General features: G+C 47.8%; 1 protein-coding gene across 1 annotated transcript in view; it reads right to left on the bottom strand.

Annotated features, from left to right (window-relative positions):
• The window catches only part of LOC140428218 (complement C3-like), a 174,068-nt gene that overhangs the window by 111,756 nt on the left and 48,336 nt on the right, over positions 1-13,976 (bottom strand). The window contains exons 3-4 of the mRNA XM_072514435.1: positions 6,890-7,067; positions 2,818-2,888 (exon numbers count right to left, since the gene is read on the bottom strand). Of these exons, the coding sequence (XP_072370536.1) occupies positions 2,818-2,888; positions 6,890-7,067 (249 nt within the window). The remainder of the gene's footprint in view (positions 1-2,817; positions 2,889-6,889; positions 7,068-13,976) is intronic.

Raw genomic sequence — 13,976 nt, 5'->3', positions numbered from 1 at the left:
CTCCGCATCTGTCTCATTGCAGGACAAACTCAAACAAAATCAGTGTGAGCGGGCACAGCTGGCCAGAGTGATGCCGAGCTGAAGACCCTTGCTCCATTTGACAAAAGAGCCAGGGAGAATGGGGAGGAGCAGGAGCGCACCTGCGTTGTGGGCAAGAGACATAATTGAGAAGTCTCAACCTATCCAGCTATGGCGACATCCTCACATGAGTTCAGATTCTTTTACCCTAATGCCATGTCACTCATTAATGCCATCTTGCTTTCCATGCAGGTCAATTTGTTAACCAGCCCAGACCATCCTCTCGGTCACTGGAAGGCATGCCTGAGCTGCTCTGACGGAAAAGTTTTGGGCATCACAGCTGTCACCCACACCCTCCATCAGCGCAGATCTCTCACCCCCCTGGGAATAACTAGTAGGCGGACCTCTGGGGAACTCACTGGTGAGCACCTCACAGCTGATGATCTACAGCAGGCGGAGGCAGGGGCATCCCAGGATCTGGCACTCAGAGGAATACTGGAATACAGGATTCTGTTGAGCCCCAGTCAGATGACATGCCTCTGGGCTCAGTCATCCCACAGCTACTGGAAATACAAAAAATATCAGAAGGGATGTCAGCATCCCTGCTCGGACTGCAAGGCTGCCTGGAGAAGACCCACCTCCTATTCATAGAATCCATTCAATCCCCAATGTGCACAAGGAGGCCATTCAGCCCATCAAGTCTACAGCCATTCTGGACTCAACACTGAGTTCAACTACTTTATATCATAACCTCTGCCTTCATCTTGTTCATGGTTTTTCTTTGTTTTGCTGAGTCAGTCTTGTCTTCATGTTGCCATTTATACCTCATTTGGACATAATCTTTGTTTCTTTACTAAAACCAATACCACTCTCTCCCGCTGTTACATCATGAAATCTTTTATTGAATCTCTCTCCTGCCCTCCACCCTATCACAGAGCTCCACTTTTTCTCTTTCTGCTCCCTCCCCTTCCACTGGCTTAAAAATTCTTCCAACTCGGGGCGGGGGGGGGGGGGGGGGGGGAGGTGAATGTTAGGGTTGGGCCTGAAAGAACAGGATGCTATCAGTTCAGAGCGACAGGTTAGAGAGAGTGAGAGGACAGATTTCCTTTCTATGATCCTTGTTTCTGTTTTATTGAACTCAATGTTGAGTCCAGAAGGTTGTAAAATAATCTGATTGAAGATGAGGTGCTGTTCCTTGAGCTCCTGTTTGGCCTCAAACAAAGAACAAAGAAAATTACAGCACAGGAACAGGCCCTTCGGCCGTCCCAGCCTGCGCCGATCCAGATCCTTTATCTAAACCTGTCTTCTATTTTCCAAGGATCGACTTCCCTCTGTTACCCGCCAGTTCATATATCTGTCTAGATGCATCTTAAATTATGCTATTGTGCCCGCCTCTACCACCTCCGCTGGCAAAGCGTTCCAGGCACCCACCACCCTCTGCATAAAAAACTTTACACGCACATTTCCCTTAAACTTTCCCCCTCTCACCTTGAAATCGTGACCCCTTGTAATTGACACCCCCACTCTTGGAAAAAGCTTGTTGCTATCCACCCTGTCCATACCTCTCATAATTTTTTAGACCTCAATCAGGTCCCCCCTCAACCTCCATCTTTCCAACGAAAACAATCCTAATCTACTCAATCTTTCTTCATAGCTAGCACCCTCCATACCAGGCAACATCCTGGTGAACCTCCTCTGCACCCTCTCTAAAGCATCCACATCCGTCTGGTAATGTGGCGACCAGAACTGCACGCAGTATTCCAAATGTGGCCTAACCAAAGTCCTATACAACTGTAACATGACCTGTCGACTCTTGTACTCAATACCCCGTCCGATGAAGGCAAGCATGCTGTATGCCTTCTTGACCACTCTATCGACCTGCGTTGCCACCTTCAGGGTACAATGGACCTGAACTCCCAGATCTTTCTGTACATCAATTTTCCCCAGGACTCTTCCATTGACCGTATAGTCCGCTCTTGAATTAGATCTTCCAAAATGCATCACCTCGCATTTGCCTGGATTGAACTCCATCTGCCATTTCTCTGCTCAACTCTCCAATCTATCTATATTTTGCTGTATTCTCTGACAGTCCTCCTCGCTATCTGCAACTCCACCAATCTTAGTATCATCTGCAAACTTGCTAATCAGACCACCTATACCTTTGTCCAGATCATTTATGTATATCACAAACAACAGTGGTCCCACTAGTCACCTTTCTCCATTTTGAGACACTCCCTTCCACCACTACTTTCTGTCTCCTGTTGTCCAGCCAGTTCTTTATCCATCTAGCTAGTACACCCTGAACCCCATACGACTTCACTTTTTCCATCAACCTGCCATGGGAAACTTTATCAAACGCCTTACTGAAGTCCACGTATATGACATCTACAGCCCTTCCCTCATCAATTAACGTTGTCACTTCCTCAAATAATTCTCAGTGGAATATTGCGCAGGTCGAGGACAGAGAGGTCAGAGTGGGATCAGGGTGAAGAATTTAAATGACAGGAGAGCAGAAGATTCGGGGTTATGTGTGTGGATTGAACAGAGGTATTCTGCAAAGAAGTCAGCCAATTTGCACCTGCTCTCCTCAATGTGGAGAAGGCCACCCTGTGAGCAATAAATTGAAAGAAGTACAAGCAAATCGCTGTTTCACTTGGAAATAAATTTTCTCTGAACTGGATTGGTACCAAAGTCCTTAAAGTGAAGGAATTGTGTATCAGTCAGCGGGTTGAAATGTAATAGTGTCTGTAACAGCATGTACATGATAACCAGGGCTAAAATAAGAAAACAATCACTTACCCAGATTTGCATTTTGATATCGCAATTTGAAAGCTTCATCTCATGGTCAAGGGAGAAAGTTTGAAATCGTACTGGAAGAATATTTAATAATTACAATGAGAAAATGTGCAAAGTGTATTTCAACTAACAATGTCTAAATTTTTGCCACGAATTCAGTGGGCTCAGTGGAATCAGCGTATTATAATTCATTCAGTATATAAACCATTAAGGAAAACATCAATATTTGGAATACTAGATGAATGAAATAAAGCTCATAACTTCACATATTGATTCATGTCTCCTGTGCATTACCAAACTATCCACATAGATTACTGATATTGCCCAGAGACACAGGGACTGGTAGTGAGTGCTGGCTCCCTCACCAACCCTGGACTGTAAGAGAAACTACCCAAAACATTCAAGACAAGCAATGGATCACACCTCTCCATGTCTTTACTGACCACCTTGGTCCAGAGAGCACTTTTCACCAACCTCCCCATCCCCTCTCCTCCCTCCGCCCATTGAAAATTCACTGGATTCCAGCCAAGGGGATCTGCAGCTCTACATGACGGCTACCCCTTCCTCATACAGGGATCACTGACAGGTACAATCCTAAAACTTGTTCCTTCATTTTAGCAGCCTAACACCCCAACATTGACTTATCTGCTGCCATGTGGCCCACAATCCTGAACAACTAGCCTTAATCCTCAATCAGTCTTTCAGGGTGAACTGCAAATCTATACGCAATAATCCAACATAGGGGGTATTCCCCAGCACAAAACACTCCTCCCTCTGGAGACAATGCATTGCAACTCACAGGCGCTTACTCAGTGCTGTAGGAGATGGTGAGCTCTGGTGCCAGGTTAGTCATTGAACGCACACCCTGGAATTCTTTATAAAAAGGTGCAGAGACTGAGCCTTCAAACGCCGTTACTCTGCACCTGAATATAGAAATTGTACCTTCTACTCCTCCTCTCTGCTGCTGGAGGGGCAGGGAGATGCATGTGACAATGACGAGGTGGAGGAATGCCAGAGACATTTCCCTTTGTCTCATATGGCAATCATGATGAGGAAAAGCTGGTGAGTTTTATTCTCCCTTTGTGGCAATCCTGATGACAACGAGCGATTGAGAATACAGCCAGCTAGCAATGGCTGCTTGTTCATCCTGTCCTATCTCCCTGTCCCAAAACACTCCAACTGATCACAATCTTTCATCTCCCTCAAACAGGAAGTCTGAGATTATCAGGGTGGGAGAGCAGGGATTGGATCATTGGACTGAGATAGTGGCCCACAGTGTACCCAGAACAGTGCAAAGTGGATCAGGAAATGATGTGTTCCCAGTGAAGGCTGAGTTAAAGCTGATTCCAGAATGATGGGACATGGAATTCATGAGTACCTGCCTGAATGAGGGATGCTTCAGAAACTAGGTACCTATGTGTAAGCTCTGTGATCCGCCTCTGAGACCCTGTCGCAAATTACATTTGCCTTTCTCAAGTTTGCAGCTTCACTTTGCAGAAGCTCGCTCTTCCTCACAGGGGCCAGTAGCAGCTAAAAGCAGCTTCTTAAAAATCTGCAGGAAAGCCCCAGCTAAGAAGTAGCCATGAACCTCAGCAGAAGGAAATCCAGTCATTATGTCAAAGATAGGCTTTGTTTGACAAGAGACTTTCTGTGGTTTCATAAAATCTCCTTTTCTCTACCATCTAATGCTTTTCAATCTCCATGATAATGGCATTTCACAGCATGCCCAGGCAGAATCATTGAATCAAACAGCACAGGAGACAATTCAGCTATTCGCTCCCTTACTGGCTCTTCAGTAAAGTGATCCAAATAGTCTCTTTCTCCAGCTCTTTCCCATTGCTCATTTTTACCCTTTGACAATTTATCCAATTCCCTTCTGATAGTTTCTATTGCTTCTGCCTTCACTACCAGACAGTAAATTCCAGACCATAATAACTTGCCGGGTAAAACAAATTATCCACTCCTTCCCTCTTGCTCATTGTCAAATACCCAAACCGGTGTCCTCTCTATCCCTACTTACACTCCCCAAACCCCTCATCATTCAACTAAATCTCCTGCTAACCTTCTCTGCTCTAAGAGAACAATCCCAGCTTCTCCAGTCTCTCCACATTAACTGAAGTGCTGGTATTATTCTGGTAAATCTCCCCTTCACCTTCTCCAAAACTTTGACATCCTCCCAACAACATGGAGCTTGGAAATGGACTGAATACATCATTTAAGGCCAGCTAGTGATTTATAAAGGTTTAGTTTAACTTTCTTATATTCTGTGCCTTTATTTATCACACCAAGAATTATGTGTATCTTTTTAACAGTCATATCATCTTCAAGGATTTGTGTATGCCAGCCCCAGGTCTTCTTGCCATATATGGTCCTGACAATTCTGATTGTAGTTGGGTGATTCAGACATATCAATATGAGAAAGAGCCTACTCCACCATTTAAAAAGACCACAGCTCACCTGTTTGTGTTTCAGGTTACACATTCCCATCTACACCCAATAACCTTTGATCCCCTTGCCTAAACATAATCTATCAACCTCCACCTTAAAAATATTCACCTCCACCGCCTTCTAAGGCAGAGTTCAAAAGTCGCATCACCCTCTGAGAAGGAAAAATTCTCCTCATCGCTGTCCTATAATTCAATTCAATTTTCTTCCTGCACCTAGAAGAATGAAGGCATTCTTCATCGCGAGCAATTCCAAGAACAGGTCGCTCGTCTGTCACCAGGGCTTATAGCTTGAACACTCCACATCAAGCCTGACTAACCAGAGTCTCTCCCACTCTTATGTCCAGCCATTAGCCAGTCTGGAAGGATTTGCAGGTTGACACTCAACCTGTTTGGCCATGTTGTGAACGCACCTTCCTCAGCCATCAAGCCCTGGGGTGGCACTCGAACCTGAGGTTTCTGGCTCAGATGCAGGGACACTACCCATTGCGCCACAAGGCCTCTCCTGTCCTGTAAGGGTGACCCCTAATTTTAAAGCTGAGTGAATAAACACCCTGAGACTGATCGTAAGGCGCAAAAACATTATTTGGGCCCCTCATACTCTAATGGTCATCTTTATTAATTACTCAATTTTAAATGATCAGGTTATTGCTTTGACATTGCTGTATTTTTTTTCAGCAAGTTGTTTCTTTTCTTCAAACCTCAACATATCATTGAAATTTATGTTTAATGTTGTGCCGATACTTATCTTTTTGAAATTTGCTCACTAGCCCCTTGAGTGAGAAAACATTGAAATGTGGCCCCTCACATGAAAAGGTTGGGCAAGGCTGGACGGCTGGTTTGTGAAGTGGAGCGGCGCCAACAGCGCGAGTTCAATTCCCGCGCCGCCTGAGGTTATTCATGCATAACCTTCTCAACCTTGTCCCTCTGCTGAGGTGTGGTGACCCTCAGATTCATAGAATCCCTACAGTGCAGAAGGAGGCCATTTGGTCCATCGAGACTGCACCGGCCCTCTGAAAGAGAACCATAACCGTGGTTCACTTCCCCTCCCTATGCCTGTAACCCCACCTCACCGTTGGACAATAAGGGGCAATTTAGCATGGTCAACCACCTAAGCTGCACATCTTTGGACTGTGGGAAGAAACCGGAGCACCCGGATTAACCCACGTAGACACGGGGAGAAAGGGAAAACTCCACACAGTCACCCAAGGCCGGAATCGAACCTGGGTCCCTGGTGCTGTGAGACAGCAGTGCTAACCACTGTGCCGCCCACCACCAGTCAGCTCTCAAAGGGGAGAGCAGTCTATGATCCTCTGGGACTGTGGCAACATTCATATTTATTCTAATTCACATTTCACACTCTCCACTGGTCATTAACCTCAGACTAATTGGTTGGAGACACGCAGTTGCTTGCTTTGTTTACACAGCTTCAAGGTGCCATGGCGAGAAAACTCTGCAGTTTGCATCTCAAATTTGGAGCAACTTCCTGTGCAAAAACACTTGGGAATTGAACCAGCAAAGGCCATACTAACAGTTTTTTCACCTCTCACAGCAACTTCTGCACCATTATAAATTAATTGTAGTTGTAGTGTTTATGAAGGAGAATAACGCAGCGTTATCCTGTTGTTTACCTGTATCATTGGGTTTGTAGGTGGGTTTGTCAGTTTCAATAAAAGTGAAGTATGGTTTCGGCAGTAAATGGAGGTGAACCATTCTCCTGTTTTTAAAGAGTTTGGGAATTTCCGCAGCCAGCGCAATATACGGTCTCCTCCTGGTTAATCCACATTGTGCCACCTTTTCTGGGAGCATCTGTGACATTGGGATCACAAGGGTTATGCAGGATAATATTCAAAACAGCATCAAATGACTTTCCCAGAGAATAGTGAGGCTCTAGAGTCCATTAGCAGCAAGTCTTGTGGTGATTGACTCATAGAATGGCCTTTCGAAGTGAGGGGGACATTTTCCACACTGGACCAGAGGGTGCATCTTGCAGTAGGTGAGTGACCGTATAGGTATCACTTGCTCCACCTGATTCACTGGTTTTGATCAACTGAGGATTGAGGAATCCACGTCTCTCCTCATTGGCCCTGGGGTTTGTTGTTGGTAGTGACCTGTTCAGGATTTTATATGGCTGGGTGGAGTGGGGAGTGTGGTGTTGGGTGCTCTGGTGCACAGATGAGCCAACACAGTTGTATGTGGTACAACTCTATTTTATTTTAACTCTTATAATACAGTTCGTTCTGGATACTCTGCACGTGCTGTCTCCCTGAGTGTGTCGTGTAGTAGATCTGTCCTGGTCCTCCTCTGCAGCTAATACTGACCACCGGGGGTCGTGTCTGTGCTTTTATATCTTTCTGTCATTGGTTGTGGTGTTGTGTGTTCTGATTTGTCTGTTGGTGTGTCTATCATGATGTGTGTGTTTGAATATCATGACATCCCCCCTTTTTACAAAGATATGTGCCTACGTGGTTATAAATATAATTGTGTCGTGAGTGCATCTAAGAGTGTGTGTGTATGTTGTGTACAGCGTGTGTATATGACGTAACTATTTACATGGGACGATGTCGGGTGCGTCACACTAACAAGGTTGTACCATAACAAAACATGGATGCGAGAGAAAAAAAACTTGAACAGTGGTCCGGTCAGACGATATCTGGAACAATAAACAACAACAGGTTATAATACAGAAGTGTTTGACTTTTTGAACGTATGAACAGCGTTATAAGTCCAGTCTAATGGGTGACCGCCTCAAGAATGGGCTGGTCCTCAAGCCGGTTCAGCTGTGGAGATTTGTGGTCACACTGGTTCACGTGAAACTGCTGTGGGTTTTAAATTCGTTACCTGGCTACTCGATGTCGGTGTCCTCAGGATTCTTGCTCCAATGTTCTGCTCATTTATCAGTGGAGTGTGTATAGGTTCAATGCAATTAATGTTCCCCTCAAGGTTTGAAGAGTCATTACTGACTAACTGCTGGTCTCCGAAGTTGGGAATATGCGGCGTTGTGTTGAAGGGAGACATTTGTCCCTGCTGTAGATATGATTCAGGTTGTGTTATTTCCATTACCTGAGGATCAATGTCTTGTCCATTTTCTCGATCCGTACTAAAACACTGGCAATTCTCAGTCTGCTCCTTGCAAGTTAAACATTCAATTAATTTCTTTAGCAAATCCTCAGCATCCTTCTGTGGCCGTGCAGCATTATTAATCTCTGTTCGGCTATAATGATCCTGAAGGTCAACGCATAAACCTTTTTTCTTCGGGCTTGGACGAGGCGATTCCTTTGGCTTGTCTTCAGGTGGGCTTGAACAGTCTTCAGCGCTGTGCCCTTCATTGTAGCATGAGAGACCGTCATGGTCATGCTGCTGTGTAGTGGAGCATGGTAGGCTGTTATAGCCTTCTTGCTGTTCACGTGAGCATGGCAGACTTGCATCATCTGCCGCTGGTTGGTCAGGAGAGGTTGCTAGACCCTCATGGTCTTGTTCCTGCAAGGACTGCACATTGGAGTCTTGCGTTTCTTCTATCGTGGAGGCTGTCCACGAGCTCCCTGTGGAGGCTTGTGACTCTGGAGTCACTTCTTGTTCATGCAAGGACTGCGCTCTGGAGTCTTGCGTTGCTTCTATCGTGGAGGCTGTCCACGAGCTCTCTGTGGAGGCTTGTGACACTGGAGTCACTTCTTGTTCGTGCAAGGACTGCGCTCTGGAGTCTTGCGTTTCTGCAATTGTGGAGTCTGTCCACGAGCTTGCTGTGGAGGCTTGTGACACTGGAGTCACTTCTGGTTCATGCGAGGACTGCGCTCTGGAGTCTTGCATGTCTTCTTTCATAGAGTCGGGAACGTTGAGCGGGACGTGGACCACGCTCTGTGTGGCAGCAGGGCGCTCTCCGTGTGCTTGCAGCGCTCCCTGTCTGTTAATGTCAGGCTGCAGCATCATCCGGTACTGATAAGTTGGAACGTCATATCTGCTGGATTGAAGATCCTCAAATCCGAAAAATGAATCCGCATCTGCGTCGGATTCAATGTGGGGGCCGCCAATGTGCAACACGAAAGGTTCGTCCGAGTCATAGTCGTATAGGACCACGGAGCTATCATTGGGCTCGCGAGGTCCGGAAACACTGTAAAGATCATCATCGAAGTATTTGAGGTCGGAATCATCGGCTTGTGCGTAGGTAACTGCTTGTCGGAGGGTTCTTCGGAGGTCAAATTCATCTCCTGGGTCAATTTGCGGCAATGTGCTGTCATTCCAGGTGAGGGAAGGTTGTTTTACAGCTTTAACAGATTTTTGTTTTTTTGATTTGGGACGTTTCCCTTTTAAATTGGATTTGGGACGTTTCCCCTTTAAATTGGTGCAGTCTGGGGCCTCTGACATCCTGACGATCGGTATGTAGCACGTAGGAAGCGACTGCGCATGCTCAGATCGCTGTTCCTTTACCGATGGCCGTTTTCTTGACTGCGCATGCGCAGCATCTCGCGCATGCGCAAACGATACTTCCGGTTCTGCGCACTGCTCGCGCAACTGTGCTAGCGTGATACCTTTAGCAAGATGGCCACCGACCTCGACCCAGCCCTCTCTCAGGCCCGGGATTTCGGCCTCTGGGAATTCGGGCTCCGGGATCCCAGCCACGAGGTGAGTACTGCAGCTTTTCTTACCTTTACTTGCCGATTGGATTGCGTTTTCTTCACAGTACTTGGAGAATTTGTCCAGGACTGCCTGGTAATCGTACCTTTGCTGCCTCCTGAAGAACCTGAACCTTGTGAATATTTCTCTTGCCCTTGCACCGGCGATGGTGAGGAGAAATTCAATTTTTTCGCTATCATCCAGGTCTTGGAGTTCAGCTGCCACCAGGAACAATTCGAACACTTGCCGGAATCGCCGCCAGTTTTCGCGGAGGTCGCCGTGGCACTGGAGCGGCTGCGGAACCGGGAGCTCTATCATTTTGCCTGGGCACTGCTGGTTGTCTGTGTACACTGAGGTATGCCGGCAGGTATCGATCCACTCCTGTACCATGTGGTGTTGGGTGCTCTGGTGCACAGATGAGCCAACACAGTTGTATGTGGTACAACTCTATTTTATTTTAACTCTTATAATACAGTTCGTTCTGGATACTCTGCACGTGCTGTCTCCCTGAGTGTGTTTGGTAACAGATCTGTCCTGGTCCTCCTCTGCAGCTAATACTGACCACCGGGGGTCGTGTCTGTGCTTTTATATCTTTCTGTCATTGGTTGTGGTGTTGTGTGTTCTGATTTGTCTGTTGGTGTGTCTATCATGATGTGTGTGTTTGAATATCATGACAGGGAGCATGTTTGGCCTGGGCGGGTATCTCCTGGTGCTGTTCTGGTTGTCTTGCTAAGGGACAGGCATGATGGGATGGCAGCTCTTTACCTGCCTTTCAACTTCATGCCTTCTAAAGTTAGAAGGGAAATACCAGCCCTGAAATTCAGAGGGGCTTTTATTGTAACCCCAAGAGGAGCCAATAAACCCTGGAGATATTAATCAGTTACAGTAGTTCTCCAGGGTTTCAACCAGTTGCATCAAATCAACTCTTACTGGACAGCACAAAGCCCTGAGAGAAGGGGCTGTGAGTGGCCATCACTGTCAGAATGCCAATCCACTCCTATTTTCTACACAGCACCAGAACTCTGCATTTCTCACCAGACTGCAGAAATTTGGAGTGTACCTGATCTGCAAGTTCTTCCTTGTAGGGATGAGTCATTGGGGTAGCCAAGCCAAGCCTTTTACAGCACTAGCTGCAGTATTTTGGTTAGTCTTCATTCTCTAACACAGTGAAAAGCACTGGCACATTTAAAGAGCTTTTCACTATGTTAAGAGAATGGGTGTGAATGAGGTAACTAGGTGCAGTGGCAGGGTAGGAGCTGGGTAGGATGCCAGGATGGGAAGGTGGGTATGGTGTGTTGAGTGGCAGGAGGAAGTTGGGTGGTAGGTAGAAGGGTGGGTAGGGTGGCAGCTAGGTATGGTGAGAGGGTGGGTCAGGTCAGGCTGGAGGGAGTTAGAGATTCATGGTAGAGTCGGAGGTACAGGGAGATTAGGAGGGCCGTGGGGTTGTGGTGATCAGTGAGGAGTCGGAGGGGTTGGGATTAGTCGGAGGTGCTGGGGGGAGGGTGTCAAAGGGACAAGGCGAGTTGGAGGGTTGGGGGGAGTTGGAAGGTTAGGCGGAGTCAGGGTGGTCAGTGGGGAGTTGGAGAGTCCTGGGGGAGTTGGAGGGTCTGAGGGGAGTCAGAGGGTCGAGGGAGGTGGAGAATAAGGAGATGTTTTTTTTTAATAAACATTTTATTGAGGTATTTTTGGTATAATGACAACAACAAAATAAACAATATACATGAAACCATAAACATAGTACAAAAGCCATTTACCTCTCGTTACGTTCCCACCCTTATTGACCCCCTAAACTACCCCACCCCCCCGGTCTACTGATGATTAATTTCCCGCAAAGAAGTGGACAAACGGTTGCCACCTCCAGTGAACCCTAACCGTGACCCTCTCAAGGCGAACTTGATTTTCTCCAAACAGGGAAAGCTAGCCACGTCCGATAGCCAGGTCTCTGACTTCGGGGGCTTTGAGTCCCTCCAAGCTAATAGTATCCGTCTCCGGGCTACCAGGGACGCAAAGGCCAGAACATCTGCCTCTTTCTCCTCCTGGATTCCCGGGTCTTCTGACGCCCTGAAAATCGCCACCTCTGGACTCAGTGCCACCCTTGTTTTTAACAACGTGGACATGACGTCTGCAAACCCCTGCCAAAATCCCTTAAGCTTTGGACATGTCAAAAACATGTGGACATGGTTCGCCGGTCCTCCCGCACATTTTGTGCACCTGTCCTCCACCCCAAGGAATCTGGTCATCCGGGCCACTGTCATGTGAACCCGATGAACAACCTTAAATTGTATCAGGCTGAGCCTGGCACATGTTGAGGATGCGCTGACTCTACTCAATGCGTCTGCCCATTGACCATCCTCTATCTCACCTCCCAGCTCCTCCTCCCACTTGCGCTTCAGCTTCTCGGTCTGCGTCTCCTCCGACCCCATAAGCTCCTTATAAATGTCTGAGATGCTCACTTCTCCTACCCACCCTCTGGAAACTACCCTGTCCTGAATCCCCCTTAGTGGTAGGAGCGGGAAGGTTGACACCTGTTTACGAAGGAAGTCTCGCACCTGCAGATACCTGAATTTGTTTCCCCTCGCCAGCCCAAACTTTTACTCCAACGCCCTCATACTCGGAAAGCTCCCCTCTATAAACATATCCCCCATCCTCTCAATCCCTGCTCTCCGCCATAACCGGAACCCCCCGTCCATACTCCCAGGGGCAAACCGGTGATTATCTAAGATTGGGGACCAGACCGATGCTCCCACTGCTCCCACATGCCGCCTCCACTGGCCCCAAACTCTCAGGGCCGCCACCACCATGGGCTGGTGGTGTACCATGTCGGCGGGAACGGCAGAGGCTCAGTTACCAATGCCCCCAAACTGGTGCCCTTACATGAAGCCGCCTCCATACACTCCCATGCCGACCCCTCCCCTACCACCCACTTCCTGATCATGGCGAAAATAGCCACCCAGTAATAGTTGCTAAAATTTGGCAGCGCCAGCCCGCCCTCTCCCCGACTCTGCTCAAGCATTACCTTCCTTACTCGTGGGGTCTTGCCCGCCCAGACGAAGCCCATGATCACTCTGTTGACCCGCTTAAAAAAGGACCGCGGAATAAAGATGGGGAGACACTGGAAATACAAATCGGAATCTCGGGAGGACCGTCATCTTCACCGTTTGCACCCTCCCGGCCAGAGACAACGGAAGCGCGTTGCATCTTCGAAAATCGTCCTTCATTTGGTCCACTAGCCGGGCCAGATTCAATTTATGCAGCCGGTCCCTTTTCCACGCCATTTGGATGCCTAGGTACCGAAAACTTCCCTTTCGGTACCTAACCTAAACGGCAGCTCTCCCAGTCGCCTCTCCTGTCCCCTCACCTGGACCACAAGCATCTCATTCTTTCCCATATTAAGCTTATACACCGAAAACCGGCCAAATCCCCCCAGAGTCCTCATGATTTCTTCCATCCCCTCTATTGGGTCCGAAACGCATAGAACGAAACCCCCCCCCAGACCAGTTCTCTCCAGCCCCTCGAGGCTCTCAGGGCAATTGCCAATGGCTCTATAGCCAGCGCCAACAACAGTGGGGAATGGGGGCATCCCTGTCTCGTTCCCCGGTGCAGTCTAAAATAGACCGATGTTGTCCTATTCGTCCGTATACTTGCCACAGGAGCCTGATACAGTAACCTGACCCAGTCAATAAAGCCCCGCCCGAATCCAAACCGTCCCAGTATCTCCCACAGATAGTCCAATTCTATCCAATCAAAAGCCTTTTCTGCATCCATTGCGATCACTACCTCCACCTCCCTACCTTCTGGGGGCATCATGATCACATTTAACAGCCTTCTTACATTGGCCACCAACTGCCTGTCCTTAACAAACCCCGCCTGGTCCTCCCCAATAACGTCCGGAACACAATCCTTAATCCTGGAGGACAAGATTTTGGCCAGCAACTTGGCATCTACATTCAACGGGGAGATTGGCCTGTAGGACCCACACAGCTCCGGGTTCTTGTTCCGCTTAAGGATCAGCGAAATCATTGCCTGTGACATCGTCGGGGGCAGCACCCCTCTCTCCCTTGTCTCATTGAACATCCTCATCAACACTGGCCCCAGTATCCCCGAGAG

Source organism: Scyliorhinus torazame, chromosome 8 (assembly GCF_047496885.1).
Source record: "Scyliorhinus torazame isolate Kashiwa2021f chromosome 8, sScyTor2.1, whole genome shotgun sequence".
Classification (NCBI taxonomy): Eukaryota; Metazoa; Chordata; class Chondrichthyes; order Carcharhiniformes; family Scyliorhinidae; genus Scyliorhinus; species Scyliorhinus torazame.
Note: the sequence above shows the minus strand (reverse complement) of the source record. Positions and strands in the feature narration are given on the sequence as shown.